Source organism: Monodelphis domestica, chromosome 5, assembly GCF_027887165.1.
Source record: "Monodelphis domestica isolate mMonDom1 chromosome 5, mMonDom1.pri, whole genome shotgun sequence".
In the NCBI taxonomy this organism is placed as follows: Eukaryota; Metazoa; Chordata; class Mammalia; order Didelphimorphia; family Didelphidae; genus Monodelphis; species Monodelphis domestica.
The window spans coordinates 218746998-218768032 of record NC_077231.1 but is presented as its reverse complement, the minus strand read 5'-3'; the positions used below and the strand labels follow the sequence as shown (position 1 = coordinate 218768032).

General features: G+C 42.3%; 1 protein-coding gene across 2 annotated transcripts; it reads right to left on the bottom strand.

The window, feature by feature from the left end:
* Positions 1 to 55: 55 nt before the first annotated feature.
* On the bottom strand, positions 56 to 9601 carry ZYX (zyxin). Of its 2 annotated transcripts, XM_001362956.5 has the most exons (10): positions 9233 to 9601; positions 8834 to 9053; positions 8132 to 8322; positions 7803 to 7895; positions 7164 to 7643; positions 3473 to 3593; positions 3095 to 3264; positions 2752 to 2930; positions 1249 to 1369; positions 56 to 675 (listed from the first exon to the last, which is right to left on the bottom strand). In XM_001362956.5, the coding sequence occupies exons 2-10, from the start codon at positions 9039 to 9041 to the stop codon at positions 571 to 573; spliced, it is 1668 nt and encodes a 555-aa protein (XP_001362993.1). In that variant the 5' UTR covers positions 9042 to 9053; positions 9233 to 9601; the 3' UTR covers positions 56 to 570. The 2 variants fall into 2 exon arrangements, with proteins under 2 accessions (XP_001362993.1, XP_007504559.1); XM_007504497.3 differs by lacking the exon at positions 7803 to 7895 and having other exon boundaries at positions 9233 to 9570.
* Between the last annotated feature and the right edge of the window lie 11434 nt (positions 9602 to 21035).

Below are 21035 nucleotides of genomic sequence, written 5' to 3'. Positions count from 1 at the left end.
TGGGACCTGCTGCTCCCCACCATAGCCTTTATAGAACAGACACTGAAATCTAGGGGACTGTGGGAGTGAATGCTTTTATTTGTAATTGTGGCATCCCACATTGTGTGGTCCAAAAAAGGTGCTACCAGCCCAGCCTCTGGAATAGAGCCAGTCTCTCCTCAGGCCCCTCAACAGAGTACGAAGGTACAAAGGCTGGTAGTGAGCCAACCAACAGCTTCAGCATAGGAACAAAAGCAATAATCTGCCCGGACTGTCAAGCTCCCCAAAAGGAAAGGATACAAAAAAGAGGGGACTGGAAGTTGCTGTGAAGCCTGGAGCATGAGACAGGTGGTCCTTGTACCAGGTGGGGAAAGGGATATTGAAAATTAAGGAATTGGTCTTAGGTTCTGCTGTTCATCACTTCCCTGTCCCCTAGAACTTAAGAGGGACTAGCTTAAGACTAGCTGCAACTTTTCTTGTGGCTTGGGGTGGGGAGTAAGGATGAAGTGAGTGAAAGAAGACTTGATCTTAAAGTAGGTAGTTCTCTGCTCTGGTGTGGATCCTGGGTCTTCAAGATTCATGAGTTCACCCTCAAGTCTGGGCCCGGGTGGTGTGGCAGTGACGACACAGTACATGTCCATCCAGAGGAAAACAACCATTCTCGTCAGCCTCAATGGACAGGGGCTTCCCACAGTCCTGTTGGAAGGGGTGGGGCAAGATGATAAAGCACTGGTGCACACACTCTTCCTAGCTAAGAGGCTCAGTGCACCTCCAGTAGTTCCCTATCCCCTATACACTGTGGGCTCTAGTGCTGAAACTAGGTTACATTTCCAGTCATTCTACCTCCTTCCCCCTTCCCCCACTTCTTCTCAAAACCCTTAACTTCCTCTTCTCTGTTCCTAGACCCTCCCTTCTGTTGGGTCCGCAGTTACTGTTAAAGGGAAAATCCTTCTTTCTACTCTGCCCCTCCTTATCCTAGAATAACTCAAATCTCTTTTTCTAAAGAGAAAGGAAACCTCACTTGCCCAATTGTCTATTCTCCTAAATCCTTTGTGGATCACAAGAGAAAAAACCCAAGATCTCAAGGACAGCTTCAAAAACAAAGGTGTGGAGGGGATGGGAGGGATTGACTTCCCTCCCAGTTTCTCTCCAGTCCTCAATATTCTATAGGCTGAACTTTTAAAAAACCCTTTTTGGCTTCTAATTGTAATGTCACCCCATCACCACCCGAGATATGGAAATTTTGGGGGAACTTGTGATTGTTCTGACCTCACACTTGTAACATTTCATGTGGAAGTTTTTGTCAAGAGCTACCACCCGCACGGTCTCGTCTCGGCCAGGTTCAGGCATGATGGGTTCAGAACAAACAGAGCAGCGTGGGGCATACTGCCTGGAGAGGGTAAAGAGAAGAGAGAAGAGGGGGGACAGTGTCAGGTGGGAGATTGTTTTTTGGGGGGAGATAAGGAAATTCTCTTCAAGCATTGTGTTATTTGGAAGTCTAAAGAGCAAAAAAGGACGAGTTGAAGCTCCGCTAAGGCAATACAAAGCAATGTCATCCAGTAAACAAAGCCTCCCTTTTACAAGCAGCTAGTTAGCACAGTGGATCTCTTGAGCACCATTGAGTCAGAAACACTTGTTCAGTGATGTCTGACTCTTCATGACTCCATTTAGGGTTTTCTGGGAAGAGATACTAAAGTGGCTTACATTCCCTTTTCCAGGTCATTTTATAGATGAGGAAACTGAGGCAAAGAGGGTAAAGTAGTTTGTCTAGAATCACACAGCTAATATCAGAGGCCACATATGAATTCAAGTCTTCCTAATATCCAGCATTCTACTACTTTGCCATCTAGCTGAAAGTAAGAAGACCTGAGTTCAAATTTAGTCTCAGATATGGCTTTGAGATCCTGGGTGGGTTACTTAACCTTTGCTTCAAGTTGTAAATGGGGATGATAATAGCACCTACCTCCCAGAGTTGGAAGAATCAAATTAAATCCTGTTTGCAAAGTGCTTACCACATTTCCTGGCACACAGTAAGTGCTATATAAACATCAGTTATCTTTACTCTTATTATTCTCATATCTCCAGGTAGACTTAAGACTTACTGCTTCCCTTTCACCAGTCCTCCCCAGCCAGGATTCTCCCTAGTCACACCTCCCCTAAGAGCTAAGATCTGCCTAATCGTTCTCTTTACTCCAACTGAACCCCTCCATCACTAGCCTGAGGGGGGAGGAGCTGTCCAAGTCCCCAGTGCCTTTTGTCTGGCTGCAAAAAGGAGAAATGTTTCTAGTCCCAAACTGGAACTCAAGGTCGTTTCCTTGGAACATTGTTACAAACAAAAAGTACAGTAAGAAAGAAGCTTCTGTGGGCTGGCTTGAGACTGTAACCACCATATATATAATTCATTGTTTCTCCCGAAACATGCACCCAAGACCCAAATAACTGCTTCAAAAAGGAGCTCTTGGAACACAAGCAAGCCTTGCATAAATTAGGAACTTGCATTAAAAAAAGCCTATACATATACATGTGAAATGAGTATAAGACATGGCTCCCAAAGAAGGTTCAGAAATAGCAAATTAATGAGAAACAGGAGATGCAAGCCAATATACTCAGATGCACTGTAAAATGTACAAAGGCAGACTCGCTGGCCTTTTCCTGACATGAGAATAGTCGTGGGAATAGAGAATTTGGACCAGCTGGTGACATGCACCATGGTAAACAGGACTGGCTATCACAAGACCTGAAGGTTCAGGCTTGAGTGGGGTCATGGCTCACCGGTGATAGTCAGGGACACAGTGGGGCCGGTTAGCTTGGTCCACAATGAAGGAGGTGCCTTCCAGGGGACAGGCACAGATCACACAGGTGAAGCACTGGGGATGAAAGGCCCGGCCCGTAGCTCTCAGCATCCGCTCAGTGATTGGCTCTCCACACGTGCTACACTTCTCCAGAGTGTTCTGGTTTGTGTGGAACAAAGAAGGCAATGAGCATTTATTAATTTCACAAATACTATTGGATTTGCAAGAGGATTCACAAGGGTCTGGAATTCCACTCCCCAATTAACAGGACACTACCACCACTGCCTCTGGTCTCCCCAAGTCTTCCCAGGCAGCTCCCTCACCTCATAGCACTGCTCACAGTAAGGTGCCCCTTCAAGGCTATAGAACTGCTGCCCCTGCAGCTGCCGCTCGCACTGGTGGCATGTGAAACATGTGACGTGGAACAGGCGCCCAAGAGCCCGGACCGCAGGCTGGGAACGTACCAGGGCCTGGTGGCATCGACCACACCACTCTGCAGGGCAAGGAGGAGGAGATACGGGACAATAGAAATGGCAGGAAGGGTGTGGGAGAGAAAGCCAAAATACCAGCCACAACAATCCGGAGCAAGGCTAGCTAGAGATAGGGAGGGCAGGGAACAGAGTGAAATGGTGGTGACCTGGATCTCCTTCCTGTTTAGGACTTTACTGGGAGTGGGATGGGGAGGGGACTGTGAGTCTCACCATTGGTGGGGGGCTTGTTACTGGTTGGCTGCTCCATGTCTTTCATTAGCTGCTGTGTCAACTCTTCTAGCTCTTCTACCTCCCGAAGTGTTAGAGGCCCTGGGGCCCCAGGAGGGCGCACCTAGAACCCCAAGAGCCTTGATTTTTCTCTTTGCAATTCTTTTAGCATGGCCTTCATTTCTTTCCCAGCTGTCTCACCATCTGCCCCTCCCATCCACTGCCAAGAAATTGTCCTAATTATTAAAGCCCCTAATTTCCCATACTATCCCCCAAAAGGAGGGAAAAAAGGTTTCAGTCGCCCATACTTACCCCAGACCTTCTGTAGCCCCCAGACACATTTAATATCCCTTTTGCCCAAATCTTTCATATTCAAAGTATCACAGACAAGTGAGAAAGAGGACTTCAGCAGATACAGGCCACACACATTGCTCAGAGCACTATAGCACTGGACACACACGCCACAGATACATCAGAGCCATAGATAATAGGGTTCTAGAGGTGGTAGGGACCTGAGAAATCATTTAGTCCAACTGTTACATTTTATAGGTAAGGAAACCAAGGCCCCAAGAGATACCAATTTGCACAGATGGGGCTGAACCTAGATTTTCTAGAGCCTAGACCAGGGCTCTTCTTTCTACGATGCCTCTTGGAAGAGGGTAGCAATGAGCAGAATTCTCCACTGAGACCATCTATGACAATTTTGGAACCAAGTACATGGAAATCAGTACAAAACTTGTACTTTTAGGTGGATTTGTTAAATATGTAAGTGAAAACTCTCATAGGTTCAGCCAACTTTGGTAGCACAAGGGAATATGTTTAATGACTCCCAGGACTGGAAAAGTTTACAATCCAAACACAAAAGCCTCACAGAATACATAAATACATATACCCTTACAGAACATGCACAGCCCCCATCTCCAAAGAACATACACACCAGAGGCACACCTACCCGTCCCAACTGCTGCTGAGCAGCCCTGCCAGCATAGAAATATAACATAGGGCAGGAAGATCAGGTTAAACCCAAGATGCTGCCTACGGGGCCCCTTGGCTGTCCCACTTCTGAATTCTCTCACTGGGGATCTCAGGGCCCCATGTTAGAATGAGGACTTCTGGAGTCCACAAACTGGGCCCAAAGCACTGAGGTTGGGGAGGAATAATTCTATAAGGATAACAATGAACCAGTTAACCCTCCCCCAAAGAAACTATTCACCAGGAAAGCCCCAGCACTCTTGGGGAAAGGTGAAATAGTCCATACCACACCAGCATTCTATATCACAATACCATCCCATCTGCTGGACACCACTGGAGAAGAGTGCTGACTTTGCTACAAATTCATAGTGTTTAACTTCAACTGGACTCAACTGCTGCTCAGCAGTTGTTATTCAGCTCTTATTCACTGTATTGCATTCCCCATGACAGCTGTTTTGAACCTTTTTCCACTCTTCAAACCCCCATCTCCATTCCATTCTACCACCACCCCCTCACTCCCAACAGATGACTTCATCCCCTGCTTTAAGAGAGCTCAAGTTCCCTTATATTTAAGCTCTATCTCCAAACATCATTAAAGCTATACTACTTTCATGACTAATTTTTAAAAAATCCTCATTCATCCTTTGCTTCTTCCTGCCTGCATCAAAAAAAGAAGCACACTTCTTTTCTGTGGCCAAGACATCCTGTCTTTGGTCTTAAAACCACCCATTACCTCCTCCTCATTAGGTCAAGTCCAGTCCCCTCATTTTACCAATGGCCCAGAGAGCTTAAGGTACTTGTCCAAGGTCACACAGTCCTCTAATCACATATCCAGTTTTTCCCATTACTCTCCTTCAAGTTTCTTATGTCCATTATCTGTCTGCCTTGTAACATCTTGACATTTTCCCTGCTCTAAATAAAAAACCTTCTTTCAATCTCACTCCCTCAAGTCAACCTCTTCTCTTCTCCTTTCAGTTAAATTCACTGCTTCCATTTCATCAAACATCCAATTACTTCTTTAATTCTTACAACTTGTTCCCAACTACTCTACTGAAAAATCTCTCAGAAGTCACGATAACCTTCTAATGACCAAATCTATTGACTTTTCCTCAGATTTCATTCTCCATGACCTCTGCAAAACACTGTGGACATATAAGTTCTCCTCTGACTTCCATCCATTGATGAACAATATACCAATGTCACTTCTCTTCCTATCTCTTAGGCCATGACAGTATCCTTTATTGTTCCACTTCCTCCTTCTACTCTTCAATGTAGATTTCCCTAAAGTCTGGTCCTTAGGCCATTTGCTGTTCTCATTCAACTTCAATTTTTTTTTTAACCTTTACCTTCTATCTTAGAAGGCAGAAGAGAGGTAAAGGCTAGGCAACTGGAGTTAAGTGACTTATGCGAAGTCAGATTTTAACCCAGAACCTCCCATCTCTAGACCTGGCTCCCAATCCTCTAAGCCACACCTAGATGCCCTTGATTCTAGTTCAATCTCATTTTTAACTTCCAAGAGGACAATTCTATACAGACGTCCTTATGCATAACTAAAATAGAATTCTCCCACTTTTTCCAAAAGCATATCCCTTCTTCTGATTTGCTCATGTCTGTCAACAAAGCCTTCATTCTTCCTGAGCTGGAAACCTTGAAGTCATAACTCCTACTCCTCCCATATCGAGTCAGCAGGGCCTATCAATTTTCTCACTCATCTATCTACCCCTTCCTCCCCATTGCCACTCCTAAGTAACTCAGTCCTGAACTAAACCACAACAACCTCCTAACTAGCCTCCCTCCTCAGTCTATTCTATAAATATCTTACAGATCAATCTTCTACACCTTTTCTGTCACTATTCCTCTGCTTGCTTACCCCCTGGGGCCTGGGATTCTATTACTTACCAGTAATAGCACTTAAGTTCTATACCCTGACTTTGAGACCCAGCTCTAGTTCTCCTTCTTTCATGAAGTCTTCTCCTAACGTGTCACCTCTAGGGAATTCTTCTTCATTCTCAATTTATTTTCCATACTACTTGGCACAGAACAGTATGAACTAAGTATTTTTATATGTACATCCTGTTCTCCCCCAACTAGATGGAAAGCTTCTCAAAGTCAACCCATGTCGTATTTATTAACAATCTCTAGCTCCTGGCACGTTACTCTACATTCTAGTAGGTGCTTAATTAATGTTGACAATATTATTAGTGATACTATTGCTAGAAAGCTCCCAAGCAAGTCAACCCCCACAAAGTGAGTTGTGTCCATTCAGGAAACAATGTGGACAGCTGATAAGGGAAAGTCAGTTGACCAGACTCCCTTAACTTTTAACTTCTATTATGAAAGGAGATGAACTTAAAAAGGTCAAAATAGAAAAATCTATCAGTATTGACCTACTGATTCCAAGTCCAGGCCCAGAGTAAAATAACTTGGTTTGGAGGTTGCTCTCTAGAACAGTTCCACTAAAACACTAACCTGTCAGACCTTCTCTAAATGTAATGCTTTTACTTACCCACTCCCAGACCTGCCCCACCCAAACACCTAACTCATGGCAGGTCCCTCCTCTAGGGGTGCTATTTCCCTTCTTCCCTTTGGTTGCCCTACTACTCTAAGGCTGAAGAAATTTACCCACCCATATTCCACCTCTGAGTTCCAGAAAGCCCTGCCTTTTATATACCTAACTCCTCCTCTTGCTCCTACTTTTCAGACTCATTTAGTTCCCTCTTACCTGGTCCTGAGCAGGAGGAGGCACTGGCCGTTGCTTCTCCTGAACCCGAGGCTTCTCCCTCTGCTGAGCATAGGTGAAACTGGGAGGCTGTTGAGGAGATCCTGTGCCAGTGGGAGGTGAAGGACCCCCTTTCTGATGAGGGGGACCCCCAGGTGCTGGAGGGCTAAACTTAGGAGTTACAGGGGTAAATCTGGAAGCCACAGGGTTAAACTTGGGGGTAGGGGTAGGGGCTGGCATTGATGCTGGGGGTTGGGGTGGGGTTGGAACCACAGATGGAGCTGCAGCTGGGGCTGAAGCTGGAACTAGAGGACCTCGAGGCTGTGTGGTTGAGGTCTTAGCCACAGATACAGAATGGGACTGAGGAGGGCTAGTAGGAGTCAACCAAGGAGGAAGAGGTGCTGGGCTTGAAGCTGCAGGTGGGATGCTTGGTTTGGGAGGGAACTGGGGGGCAGCTGGGGGAGGCAGAGATCCAGATGAAACCTGCAAGGTAGGAAATGGGAAGAGGGAAGGAAATGGGTTAGAAGGTAATGCCCCAACATATGGCACACACCTTTATGTGCATATGCATTGTGTGTATCTTCAAAGACATAGCCCCCACAAATACTTCAGACCTCCCACTTTCCCTACCCTATCCCTCACCCTGGGCTTGAAGGGATCATTCCGGGTCATGTCATCCAACAGGGAGGACAGAGAGTCCATCTCCAGGTCAATGCTGCTCACCTTTCCTCTGGGCTGAAGAGTAAAGAGTTTAAGGACCCAGCCAAACTGCTTTATATGCCTTACAATGAGTTTAGGGTCTCCCCTTCCCCAAGGACACCCTAGCCTATAGGATTACATCAAAGTTTCATACATAGTTCCCTCCTCTCACTGAATACTTCCCTACCCACAGTTAGGGGAAGGCCTTCTAAGCCTTACAGCCCTTTTATGGAGTATCAGTTTCATCCCAGGGCTCCCTTCCCTTCGCTCACCTGATGTGTTGGGGCTGGGGGCTCAACTCCTACTTCTTCTTCCAAGGGAGGTGGAGGGGAAGGGAATATCTCTTCTTCTGGAGCAGGGGGGAATGGTTCCTCAAATGGGGGAGGAGGTGGTGGAAAGGCCCCTCCCAGGGAGGCTTCTCCATCATCCCCAGGTAGCAATGGAGGTGGAGGCAGAGGAAAATCTAAAGGCAGGAGAAAGAGAAGTTAATAAGGCCCTCCCTCCTCCTGTTTCCTGATGAGAGTCCAAACTCCCAAGAACTCTCCCTCTTTCTAGGAGGGCCGGTAAATTAGAAGGGAAGCCCCAAGGTTGAATACTTAGCTTCCAGGACAGGCCTCTTAAGTCCAGGGTATCCCAGCAGACTTTAAAGTGCTCCCTTTACATAATGAAGGTGTTTTGGGTCAGGAAGTCTGGCGTGAAAGGGAACTCGCTCCTCCATTCAGTTTAAGAAGTAAACTCAAAGAGACAAGCCCCACATACTCCTTCTCACACCCACCCCCAGGCAAGGAATTTGAAAGGAACCTAGGAGTCCTGGCTCAGGGCCATCAGCTCCAAAATGAGGTAAGAACATCTGCTCCAGACAGAGTGACTATGCCGGGGGCCCAACCCCACCTCAAACCCCCCCAGGCACCACCCAAAAAACGCTCCCCGAGCCCCAACCCTCAAAGTTCCAGACATCTTCCCCAAACTCTTACCTTCCGGGGGTGGGGGAGGGATCTCGCCGACCTTGCCCATCTGCGCCCTCTGGGCCCCAGGCCCTGGAGGGGTCTCAGTAGCCCCGGGACGGAAAGGGTTCACTTTGGGTTTGGGGGCCACGACCGGGGCAAACTTCTTCTGCGGGGCATAGAAGGCGGGCGCCGAGACCGAGACGGAGATCACGGGTGGGGGGCGGGGAGCCGCCATGCCGAGGCCGGGCTGGAGAAAGGGCCACAGTCACAGGGAATCCAAGAGGGGAAGGAGAGATGGATGGACAGATGACTCATCCCGCAGGGTCCAGGACCCCCAGCCTCTGGTCAGGGAAGGACCAGTAACCCCCCCACCCCCAACCTTACATTTTCAGCAGCAGCCTGCCTGCACCCCCCACCCAGTCTCACCGCAGAGCTCTGTTCGTCTACTTGGCCAATCCGAATGAATAGTCGTCAGTGCCGCGTCCAGTCCAGCAGTGGCTCAGGGCGTCCGGGTGTCCCGAGCTGCTTCTAGATGGGGGGTGTGGGGAGGGGGGGGGTGGAGAGAGAGAGGCTGGGAGACCATACAAGGAGCGGCCCAGAGAGGGGGCGGGGAGAGCTCGAGGAGGGGGCGGAGAGAACTAGGGAGGCGGGATGGCTGGGCTAAGGGAAGCAGGCAGGAAACTCCCCCAGGAAGGGGCCCAGAGCACGCCCAGGGCGGGGGAAAGCAGAGAAAGATCCTCCCCCCAACTTGCAAACCTCCCCGCGGGCTACAGTCAGAAACCTACCAGCCCTCCCAAAACATTCTCAGCTGATGTCATTTCCTGACCTTCTCAACGCCACCCCCCCCCATAACAGCCCCCCTCGCCTTCCCAGACGCAGCTGCCAGAGGTCTGACTCACAGTCCCAGTTCCCCCTACCCCACCCACACACTCACCTCCCACCCCTACTCGAGTTTGTGCTACCAAAGTTAGGCTGGGGGTGGAAGGAGCAGATCCAGCTCTCGCCCCCCATCCAGCCCCTTGGTTTTTTAGTCCTAACCAACTGTTCCCACCAGCTGTTCTTTTTGCCTCCCAACCTTGTCCCCTGGTTCCTTGATCTCCTACCAACTCCCGGAGAATTCCTGCTCATCCTCAGCTCTAGGTCTTAGACTAAGGGGAGAAGAGACATAGACCTGTTCCTATGCACTCAACAGAGCTCCTATCCCACCAACACCCGTTCACTCAAATCCTCAAACCTCGGTGGGTGCTGGAGTGAAATGAAGGACAGCTAAAATCACCCAACCCTAGGTGTCCTGGGGAGATTTCTATCTCCGATCACATCATAGCTTCCCTCTAGTCACTAGGGAGCTGCCTAGGCTTCTCCACTCCACAAGCCCCTCAGGGCTAATCCATTTAAGACTTGCAATTGCTCAAGGCTAGTTCGAACTGGAGCGGAGTGGAAGTGGGTGTGGCTTTCTCATTCACTGAAGGGTTGGGGGGTAGTATATAGAGAGAGGAAGATGAGGCATTTTTTCACACACACACCCCCAAGAAGCTAGAACCAATTCAGTTTGGTTGCATCTCTCTCCATTCCCACCCCACCCCCCCTCCAAAAAAAAGAAAACTAGCTTGACAGACTCAGAATTATAACTGGAAGGGCCTTAGATCTAATCCAATCCCCTCCTCTTAAAGAAGAGTCTTTAGGCCTTGAAGATAGTCAATGTCTAGGTTATACACCTAATTAGTAAATGGTAGATGGAGGATTCCAGTCTTCTAGACAGAGAACTCATCTTTATTCTTTATCCCTTATCACCAGATCCTGTAGGTTCTTCTCTTGAAAGATATCTAGTCAATTGGCATTTATTCAGCACTTACAAATGTGCCCAGGTACAGTGCTAAGAAATAGGGATGCAAATACATCCCTATTGATGAAAAGAATGTCTTTTCCTTCAAGGAGTTCTAAGTTCTTTGTCTGTGCTATACTCCTTTATTTTCTATTCCCACCACCCACCAAATCAATTCAATAAATAAATCAATTTACCAATTTACCAAGGTACCTACTACAAACCAATGCTCACTGATTTCAGAGATGAAAACCAGCACAGACTCTGACCTCAAGGAGACTGAGGAGATGTCATGTATGAGAATTATATAATAGTAAAGTAGCACCTCAGTACCCCACTCACAGTTGGGTCACCTTTATAGGCTACCCTAAGTTCAAGGTACTCTGAGTGCACAACCATTCATAGTCTAGTCCGTTTGCCCCTAGTAATGTGTTAATTTTTACTAGTCAGTGAGGATTAGAACTATATAAGGTTTATATTAAAGCATTTAATGAATTAGCTTTGTAAGAAAGGAATGATAAAAAATTCCCCCATAAAAGTGAGCAACACTTCTACAAACATACACCATCAGAACTATACCTAGAAAACAGGTATGGAGAGGCAAATGGGCAGGGAACCCAATTCCAGAGTACACACAGGGATGAGCAACTCAAAGATTTGTTACTGAATTTGTTACAGAAAATGTCGTGATGCTCCAACTATGCATGCTCTCCACAGGTGTTGCTTGGCTTCTGGTGGATGGTCTTCCTCCATGGTTCTTGCCAAATATGCACCCACCAGACAAAATGTTGTATAACTTTTTTCTGCTTCCAGTTTCTAGCTTTAGTTGGAATCAGTTGAGGTGCTATTTCTTACTATAAGAGAGAGAGAGAGGAGTAGACTCTCCACCATGACTCTTTTTTAGCTTATAGTCCAAAGGTCTCTACTTTTAGAAAGGGCAGAGAACCTTCACAGTCCAAGAGATACTCAATTGTTTTCCTTCTGTAAGAATTTAAATTTAGGTTTTATGCTAAATATGAGAATTCTAAAATAATATTGTGGTTTCTGATTTAAGAATATTACAGCTTGTCAAAATGACTTTTAGCAGATTTATTTACAAAGAGGTAGAAAGAGTGAAAGTGGAAAATGTAGATAGACAGAAAGTACTGTCTAGCTACAAATACCCTAAGTTTAATCCTGTCTCCAGACAGAAAATGGGAATCTGAAAGAGAATCCAAAGTCCTAATTAGGAAGCTGAAATTCGAAGAACCAGGAGAAGAACTGAAGAATCTGTCAAGAACCTTCAGTGCACATGAGGCTAAGACAACCAAGAATCTCACCAGAACTCACAATGAAGGGAGTATCCCACCAAAGAGCCAACTATCAGAGAGAGGGTCTCCTCACCAAAGAACCAAGGAAAGAATCACTCCACTCACCACCACAAGCCAATGCAGGATCAAGGGAAAGAGTCAACTCCTCTAGTCCAGCTCACCAAGGCAGAATGACTGATCCTCCAGCTGGCCTTTTTAAAGCAGTTTTCTTGAGGTCACTTCCTGTTACTCCTCCACTTTACAGGAACTAATCGCATTCTTTCAATTTGCCTAACACTTTACTCTAGTAAGTGACTTAGGAATTCTCTTACTTAGTGTCAAATAGGGGTACTTTAAGTTATTGATTTGATTAGCTAAAAATAGGCAAGGGAAGAGTTAATCCTAACTTTACAATCCCAGCTGTGATTCTTTGGGAGACTAGTCTCCCCAATGAGTCATTTAACATAACCAGTTTATAGCTCTAAAGATCTTCTAGCTAAAGGTGAATACAATATTGTACTTTCTAAGAGGAAATTACAATAGTTGGAGATAAGAGGAAAATAGAAGAGAGAGAGCAAAACCAATGTTTGCTAGTCACATTGACAAAAAGCCAATTAGGGCACAGTCCCTTTTGGCATAAGAATTTACATTTACATTCAGAATAAATATGTTCAATCCCCTTCAATATAATAAATTACATCCCAAAGTTCATTCTGGATCTTCTGATGCAGTGTAGGTTTCTTTATGGCACTTTCTCCAAATAGTTCATTTTCTTGATTTCGGGGAGTTAGTGAGCTTCTTTTCCTGAAATTTTTCTCAAAAAATTTTAAGTCTTGGACTTTATGAAAATTATAGACTTCCCATAGATTAATGTGATATTTCTCAGAGTCTTTATCAATCATATTGAATTTTTCTTCTTCATAAGCAGAGATTACCTTTGGGGCAAAGTTCTTTTGGGTTACAGAGTAGTTATTCAGATAATTTATGTCCACAAGGCATGAAGTCTATTTTTTTTTTAATTTTTGTTTCAGTTACATGTAGGAACAATTTTTGACAATTGTTCTCGACATTTAAAAATTCAGATTTTCTCCATCCCCTACGAGTAGTCTTTCATGTAATACATATTTCCATATTGTTCATGTCATGACAGAAGATACTTATTACATATGCAGTAAAGAATTCATGAAGTAAAAAAGTAGAAGATGGCATGCTTTAATCTACAATCACATTCCAACAGTTCCTTCTTTGGCTATGGATAGCATTTTTCATCATGAGTCCCTTGTGGTTATCTTGGATATTTGCTTTGTTGACAATGGTTTAGTCCTTCACGAATGATCATTGTATAATATTTCTGTTACTGTACACATTGTTCTCCTGCTCACTTCACTTTGTATCAGTTCATATAAGTCTTTCCAGGCTTTTCTGAACTCTTCCTGTTCATCATTTCTTATCGAGCAATGGCATTCCATTGCAACCATGTATCACAATTTATTCATCCCTTCCCTAAAAGATGGAAAAACCGTAGGCTCCCAATTCTTTGCCACTAAAAAAGAACTGCTAAAAATATTTTGATTCAGGTAGGACCTTTTCTCTTATCTTTAATCTCTTTGGGATATGGACTCAGTAGTGGTATTGCTGGGTCAAAGGTTATGCATAGTTTTATGACCCTTTGAACCTGGATCCATATTGCTCTCCAAAATGATTGTATAAGTTCACCATCAACAGTATATTAGTGTCCCACTTTTCTCACATCTCCTCCAACATTAGCCAATCTGATAGGTATGAGGTGGTATCTCAGAGTTGTGAAGTCAATCTTTTAACCTTCACTACATGGTCACCAAAGACAGAGTCTTTGTTCCAAATCTCTATCAAATTTAGGATTCAAAAACTCTTATCCCAACTTTTCAAATTACAATTGCCAAACATCACCACTTAAGAAATACTTTAGGGGCTTCCCTTTCAACAAAAGTTTCCTCTTTTTCCCAACTCTAGGATCCTTTTTGGTCCCATGTACAAATGAATGGGAACAAAAAAAAGGCAAAGAATACCTCATTCCCACTATCATCTCAATGGCTTTCTTTCACATTTCTTTTTATACTTAATTTCTTATATATTTCTATACATATATGTACATACATATGCATATGATATTTATTATATTCATTTGGCCACCACCCTAATCTTAGTTTCATGGATTCAGGTTTCCTTCTTAAATCTGATTGACTTAAGTCTTTGATAAGAATGAAACTAAGGTGAGGCAGCTGGATGTTTCAGTGGATTGAGAGCCAGGCCCAGAGATGAGATGTCCTGGGTTCAAATCTGGTCTCAGATACTTCCTAGCTGTGTGACCCTGGTCAAGTCACTTAATCCCCAATCCCTAACCCTTCCCATTTTTCTGACTTGGATCCAATACATAGTATTGATTCTAAGACAGATGGTAAGGGTTTAAAGAAGAATGAAATCAACAGGGTGTTGACGCCATTGCACTAAGTCCTCAGTTGAAGGGAGACTGATAAAAGTTTTTTTGATTTGTTTATTTTTCATTAAGGAGAGGCCAAGGACTTTAGACCAGGATCCAGTCATAATATTATTTCTTAAGATTTCCTCAGGGACACTTCAGTGGATGTATTTCTGCAAATGTATGGGTGGGGGATACTTTGTTTTAAAAGAGTCTATAAGGAAACATTTTGTCCAACTAAATCAAATGCTTTTTCATAATCAACAAATAATGAGTATAATGGAGTTTTAACAGTCTCTCATCTTTCAATCAGTTGTAAAATAGTAAAGTTGTGGTCTGTAGTTAAAGATTGCTTTTAAAGTCTGTTCCCTACTTGAGTACTGTACTTGAGGAGGCCCTCAATTACTATATAGGAAATTCTCAAAAACATTCTGTATAAATGGAAGAGTATATATATATAGGTGATATATATATATATATATATATATATATATATATATATATATATGTGATGAGTCTCTGCTGACCACTTGGTTGTTTTTTCAGTATTAATAAAGTCCAAGATTCCCACACACACACACATTTTTAGTATCTTCTCCTTCAGGTGCAATGGATATTGGTCTACCAATGGCATCACAATTGTGTACTTTTCAACATAAGCTCTTCTGTAATCCACCTGCTTTTCCTATCTTTGATCTTCTTTAGCATTTAAGAGCTGATAATACAAAAAGACTTCTGGGTAGAACCAATAAAATAGAGTAATTCTCTCTGAAATAGGAATTTTATGGACAAGATGAAGCAATTTCAGCTATCTCCATGGTTTAAGGTGCCAAGAACTCTCATGAAGCAATAACCTGAAGGACTAACAGAGGCTAATCCCTGAACTCTTAACAGGGTTGCATAGCACCTGTTCACTAAACCTCTCTGGCCTCCCTCCTGCCCCCCCCCCCCATCCCAGGATACCACACTCTGGCAGAGCTGCAAAAGGCAACCTAAGGATTTGCAACAAAACTTAGAACCCTGCATTGCCAGACACTTACTCTGCCTGGCAAAATAGCAGGCAGCATATTGTGTTATAACATAGCTCAGTCAAAGAACTGGGGAACAAAAAAAAAAAACTGAGACAGGGCACCAGCATGTGTGGGGATCCACCAGGCTTAAAGGAAAGTGGCCTAGTATACCTCTATGGCCAATTCTGTCCCTCAGGAAGTCCCTTGGAGTAGAAAATGAGGCTGCCTGCAAGAAAACAGATAGCTTTGAGGTCTAGCCTTCGAGAAAACTGCCATCAAAGGGTAAGTAGTCAGAAAGAGAATGACAGGGGCAGCTAGGTAGCACAGTAGAAAGAGTGCCAGGCCTAGAGTCAGGGAGACCTAGGTTCAAATTTGACCTCAGACACTTCTTTTTTTTTTTTTAAACCCTTACCTTCCATCTTGGAGTCAATTGGCTCCAAGGCAGAAGAGTGGTAAGGGCTAGGCAATGGGGGTCAAGTGACTTGCCCAGGGTCACACAGCTGGGAAGTGTCTGAGGTCAGATTTGAACCTAGGACCTCCCATCTCTAGGCCTGACTCTCAATCCACTGAGGTACCCATCTGCCCCCCCTCAGATACTTCTTAGTTGTGTGACACTGAGCAAATCACATAGCCCCAATTGCCTAACCCCTTGCTGTTCTTCTGTCTTAGAATTGATACCAATGGAAGGTAAGAGTTAAAAACAAATTTTAAAAAAAATAAATGGTAGGGAAATACTAAAGATCACAAAAGGAAAAAAAAATTTAGCCAAAGACTTTCTGCACAAGCAAATGAATCAATAGAAAAGATATTAATAATCAAAAGGAATATGGATCCCAATTTGAAAATGACAATAATAGTGAGTATGGGAATGAGTCTGACCAGGATGCATTTTCCTCAGCATCTCTCATTGATGCTGTACCAAATGGCCTGGCTTTATCAGAGTTACCCCGCTATACTGTGGAGGAGGAGGCTTAAAAATAAGAGAGAAGCTACTATCTTAGCTAGAAATTCAGAGGCTTTCTTGATCAAACAATCCTGGCTGTATATAGAACATTCCAAATGGAGGCTGAGTATCTCCTGCTATCTAAATTATAGCTCCTCTAAACTACTCACCCTGGGTATTCTCCTCCCCAATTTCCCACAAATGAACACTATATAACCTGTAGCCTCTTTCTCCCTGAGGAACTCAGCTTTTGCCTGGGTTCCAGCACATCTGAATTCTCTCTCTCTCTAAGGAAATAAAAATAACTACTATGGAAACTTTTTCTCTTTGATTATTTTTCCAGAATTGACACCATCCAAATGAGTTCATATGTATATAATAGTATAAGACAAAGGAAACTGAAGCAACCAACACCCAATTAGGCAGAGGACATGAGTTTCCAAGAGCATGGAACCACAACAAGATATTAATGAATTAAGATACAAATGGAAAAAGCAAAACTTCCTGCCCTCCAAGAGTTTACATTCTAATAGAGTAAGATAACATATATGAGGCCTTGTGGGATAGGTAAGGATATCTTAATTAGGGAAGTAATGTTGACCTCAATTTCAATGGACCCTGGCAAGGAAGCCATGTACTAGCGCCAAGGAATACTTCCTCCATAACACTTTAGTTCTTGCTAATTCTGGTTTTGCAAAAGCTTTTCAGTTTCATGTAATCAAAGTTATCTATTTTGCAATTATTTTTGTTCTTTTATTTTTGGTTAAGAACACATTTCCTACCCATAACTATGAATAGTATATCATCTATTTGTCTTCTAAATTTTTATGGTATGGTCTTTAATATTAATATAACTTTTTCATTTAGCATTTATTGTGGAATATGGTACAAAATGTTAGTTTAAGCTAATTTCTGCAAACTTCTTTTCCAGATTTTCCAATAGTTTTTTTTTTTCTTATCAAATAGGGAGTTCTTTCCTGAGAAATATTTTTAATTTTCTGGTTTTTGAAACACTGGGTCATTATTTCTGATTCTCCATTGTTTAGTCTGTTCCAATGATACACTTCTATTTTTTTTTACATTTTATTTATTTATTTATTTATTTGTTTATTTATTTATTTATTTATTTATTTATTTATTTATTTATTTTTGGTTACAATAATCACTTTATTTCCCTCCCTTCCTTCCACCCACCTTTCCGCAGCTGACTCCCAATTTCATTGGGTATTACTTGTGTCCTTGATCAGAATTTATTTCCATGTTGTTGTTTACACTAGGATGTTCATTTAGAGTCTACATCCCCAAACATATCCCTTCAAACCATGTATTCAAGCAGTTGTTTTTCTTCTGTGTTTTTACTCCCACATTGTTTCCTTTGAATGTGGATAGTTGTTTTTCTCGTAGATTCCTCCAAGTTGTTCAGGATCACTGCATTGCCACTAATGGAGAAGTCCATTACATTCGATTGTACCACAGTGTATCAATCTCTGTGTACAATGTTTTCCTGGTTCTGCTCCTTTCACTCTGCATCAATTCCTGGAGGTTGTTCCAGTCTCCATGGAATTCTTCCACTTTATTATTCCTTTGAGCACAATAGTATTTCATCACCAACATATACCACAATTTGTTCAGCCATTGCCCAATTGAAAGGCATCCCATCTTTTTCCAATTTTTTGCCACCACAAAGAGTGCAGTTATGAATATTTTTGTACATGTCTTTTTCCTTATTATCTCCTTGAGGTACAAACCCAGCAATGCTATGGCTGGATCAAAGGGCAGACAGTCTTTTATTGCCCTTTGGGCATAGTTCCAAATTGCCCTCCAGAATGGTTGGATCAATTCACAACTCCACCAGCAATGCATTAATGTCCCAACTTTGCCACACCCCCTCCAGCATTCATTACTTTCCTTTGCTGTCATGTTAGCCAATCTGCTTGGTGTGAGGTTTTGATTTGAAAACAACCTCAGAGTTGTTTTGATTTGCATTTCTCTGATTATAAGAGATTTAGAGCACTTTTTCATGGGCTTATTAATAGTTTTGATTTCTTTGACTGAAAATTGCCTATTCATGTCCCTTGCCCATTTATCAATTAGAGAATGGTTTGATTTTTTGTACAATTGGTTTAGCTCTTTATACATTTGAGTAATTAAACCTTTGTCAGAGGTTTCTGAAATGAAGATTGTTTCCCAATTTCTTGCTTCCCTTCTCATTTTGGATGCATTAGTTTTGTTTGTACCAAAACTTTTTAATTTGATGTAATAAAATTATTGAGTTTACATTTTGTGATTTTTTTTCCTAGCTCTTGCTTAAAGTCTTTCCTTTCCCAAAGATCTGACAAGTATACTATTCTGTGTTCGCCTAATTTGCTTATAGTTTCCTTCTTTATAGTCAGGTTATTCACCCATTCTGAGTTTATCTTGGTGTAGGGTGTGAGATGTTGATCCAAACCTAATCTCTCCCATACTGTCTTCCAATTTTCCCAGCAGTTTTTTTTATCAAATAGTGGGTTTTGGTCCCCAAAATTGGGATCTTTGAGCTTATCATAGACTCTCTTGCTAAGGTCATTCACCCCTACTCTATTCCACTGATCCTCCTTTCTTTCTCTTAGCCAGTACCAAATTGTTTTGATGACCACTGCTTTATACTATAGTTAGGGAGTTCTTTGATGGCTTATTCGATTTCTTTTTCTGATATGGGGTTGTTTAAGTAATCTATTTCTTCCTCTCTCAGTCTAGGTAATTTATATTTTTATAAGTATTCATCCATATCACCTACATTGCCATATTTGTTGCCATATAATTGGGTATAATAGTTTTTAATGATTGCCTTAATTTCCTCTTCATTAGAGGTGGGGTCTCCCTTTTCATCTTAGATACTGCCAATTTGACTGTCTTCTTTCCTTTTTTTAGTTAGACTGACCAGTACTTTGTCTATTTTATTTGTTTTTTCAAAGTACCAGCTTCTAGTTTTATTTATTAAATCAATAGTTCTTTGACTTTCAATTTTATTAATTTCTCCTTTGATTTTTAGGATCTCTAATTTAGTCTTCATCTTAGGATATTTAATTTGTTCACTTTACAGTTTTTTAATTTGCATGCCCAATTCATTAACCTCTGCCCTCTCTAATTTGTTAATATATGAACTCAAAGTTATGAATTTCCCCTTGAGTACTGCTTTGGCTGCATCCCATAGATTTTGAAAGGATGTCTCATCATTGTCATTTTCTTCAATGAAGTTATTGTTTCTATGATTTGTTCTTTGACTAAATGGTCTTGGAGAATCATATTGTTTAATTTCCAAGTTGTTTCCACGTTAATTTTTCATTTACCTCTCCACGTACCCTTACTAATTATTATTTTTGTTGCAATGTGATCTGAGAAGGTTGCATTTATTATTTCTGCTCTTTTGCACTTGTTTGCAATGTTTTTATGCCCTAATTACATGGTCAATTTTTGTGAATGTACCATGTGCTGCTGAAAAGAAGATGTATTCCTTTTTGTCCTTATTCATTTTTCTCCACATATCTACTAACTCTAATTTTTCTAAGATTTCATTCACTTCTCTTACCTCTTTCTTATTTATTTTTTGGTGGGATTTATCTAGTTCAGATAGAGAAAGGTTCAGGTCTCCCACTAGTATAGTTTTTCTGTTTATTTCATCCTTGAGCTCCTCTAGTTTCTCCTTTAGAAATTTGGATGCTATGCCATTTGGTGCATACATGTTGAGTAGCGATATTTCCTCATTGCCTATACTGCCTTTTATCAGGATGTAGTTACCTTCCCTATCTCTTTTAACTAGATTTATTTTTACTTTGGCTTTCTCAGATATCATGATTGCAACTCCTGCCTTCTTTTTATCAGTTGATGCCCAATAGATTTGGCTCTATCCTCTTATTTTCACCCTATGCGTATCTACCTTCCTCATGTGTGTTTCTTGTAGACAGCATATGGTAGGGTTTTGGATTCTAATCCACTCTGCTATTCACTTGTGTTTTATGGCTGAGTTCATTCCATTCACATTCAGAGTTATGATTCCTAGCTGTGTGTTTCCCAGCATTTTGATTTCTACTCCTGGTCCTGCCTTTTCTTCTTTCACTATTTCCTTCTACACCAATGTTTGTTTTTAATCAGTCCCCCTAGTTCCCACCCTTATTTTACTTCCCTTTCTACCCCCCTGTCTTCTTATTTCCCCCCTTATTTTCATTTGCAGTCTTTTTAAAACTGCCTCCCCACCCTCTCCCTCCCTTTTACTGCTTCCCTCCCCACCAGTCCCTTTGTTACCCTTCTATTCCCTATAGGGAGCGAATCTATTCTCTGCCCCAATGGTTTGGATTTTTCTTCCCTCTTTGGGTCAATTTAAATGCACGTAAGAGTTGAGTATTTCCTATCTCCAACCGCTTTACCCTTCCAGTGTATTGATGTTCTCACCCCTCCTGCCATGTCCCTTTTGTTTCTTTTCCCATTTCTTTTACTATTAACCTCTTTTTAGCTCTAGTTATATATATATATATATATATATATGTCTATGTATTTATGCATATATATATACATATTTATGTCTTGTTATTTCATCCTATACAGTTTGTCACTGTTCCCTCTAAGTGTAATTCTTCTAGCTGCCCAGGTGATAATAACAGTTTTTAAGAGTTACCAATGACCTCTTTTCTTATAGGGATGCATATCATTTTAACTTATTGAGTCTCGTGA